This window comes from Austrofundulus limnaeus, unplaced genomic scaffold (genome assembly GCF_001266775.1).
Source record: "Austrofundulus limnaeus strain Quisiro unplaced genomic scaffold, Austrofundulus_limnaeus-1.0 Scaffold1933, whole genome shotgun sequence".
NCBI lineage: Eukaryota > Metazoa > Chordata > Actinopteri > Cyprinodontiformes > Rivulidae > Austrofundulus > Austrofundulus limnaeus.
In genome coordinates, this window is record NW_013954335.1 from 15,599 (window position 1) to 16,775 (window position 1,177).

Below are 1,177 nucleotides of genomic sequence, written 5' to 3' on the forward strand. Positions count from 1 at the left end.
TCATAATATTATGAGAATAAAGTCGTAATATTACGAGTTTAAAGTCGTAACATTGAAACCTTTACATGAAAAAGCCTGCAGTTATCACTGCATTAAAATGAGGAATGTTGAACAAATTGTCAAGTTGTTCTTTAGTATTGTTATAAATAAATTTTTAATCTTTTAGCACATTAATATCAAATTATCAGTAGCAGGACTTAGAAATTGTGCAAACGACTATAAACTGAAGCTGTATTGTAATTAATGGATGCACTGATGGATTTAGTCGTCACGTAGTTAATTTGGATGAAATCATATTAATCTAACAGTGACACGAGTCATCATGAAATACTTTATAAACACACGTCTGTACACGGCAGAGTGGAAAATAAGCAGGAAATGAGGAACAGGAAATAAACACATCATTTCTTTTTTCTCATAATTTTACGACTTTAATCTCGTAATAATAAAAAAATCTTGTGTGGCCCTAATACTCTGTYGTAGTTTAGGGACATTTCMCAGTTGATTTATTAACATTTTAGTCTTTTTATGTGGCGGCCATCTTGAATTGATTTGACTTTCTGATAAAAACAGGTAAAATCTTCATCCATCATCTTTTTAAAAGCTTTTATTTATCTTCATGACTTGGTCTTTCTGCTGCTGATACATTTAATTGTTTGTGAAACAAACTGTCTGTTAGCTGCCACGCTAACTTACTTACAACATGTGACGCAGAGCAAAGTCCAAGAACGGCGGCCGGTGTCTTCGTGAGAAGTTGGACCGTCTGGGTCTGAACCTGCCTGCAGGACGGAGGAAAGCTGCCAACGTCACCCTGCTCACCTCCCTGGTGGAAGGTACGACACATTCGTTGAACAGTTTAAATCTTTATTTTTTATTTTTTATCACGTCTCACCTGTCTTTGTGCTGTGGTGGGTGCACAGGTGAGGCGCTCCACCTGGCCAGGGACTTCGGCTACACCTGTGAGACGGAGTTTCCCAGTAAAGCAGTGGGAGAACACCTGGCGAGGCAGCACAGCGAGCCGAAAGAAACAAGTGCACGCAAGAAGATGGTTCTGGCTACAAAGTAAGAAAACAACACGATGTTTGCATCAACATCAACTTTGGTTCCAATGTGACTGTAACTGATGAAGGCAGGAGGGTGTGTGTGTGTGTGTGTGTGTGTGTGTGTGTGTGTGTGT

General features: G+C 39.2%; 1 protein-coding gene across 1 annotated transcript in view; it reads left to right on the forward strand.

Annotated features, from left to right (window-relative positions):
- Window positions 1-1,177, forward strand: part of tfap2d (transcription factor AP-2 delta (activating enhancer binding protein 2 delta)) — a gene marked incomplete in the record, with an annotated part of 18,873 nt that overhangs the window by 13,950 nt on the left and 3,746 nt on the right. Inside the window, 2 exon segments of the mRNA XM_014034008.1 lie at window positions 715-833; window positions 921-1,062. Coding sequence (XP_013889462.1) covers window positions 715-833; window positions 921-1,062 — 261 coding nt within the window.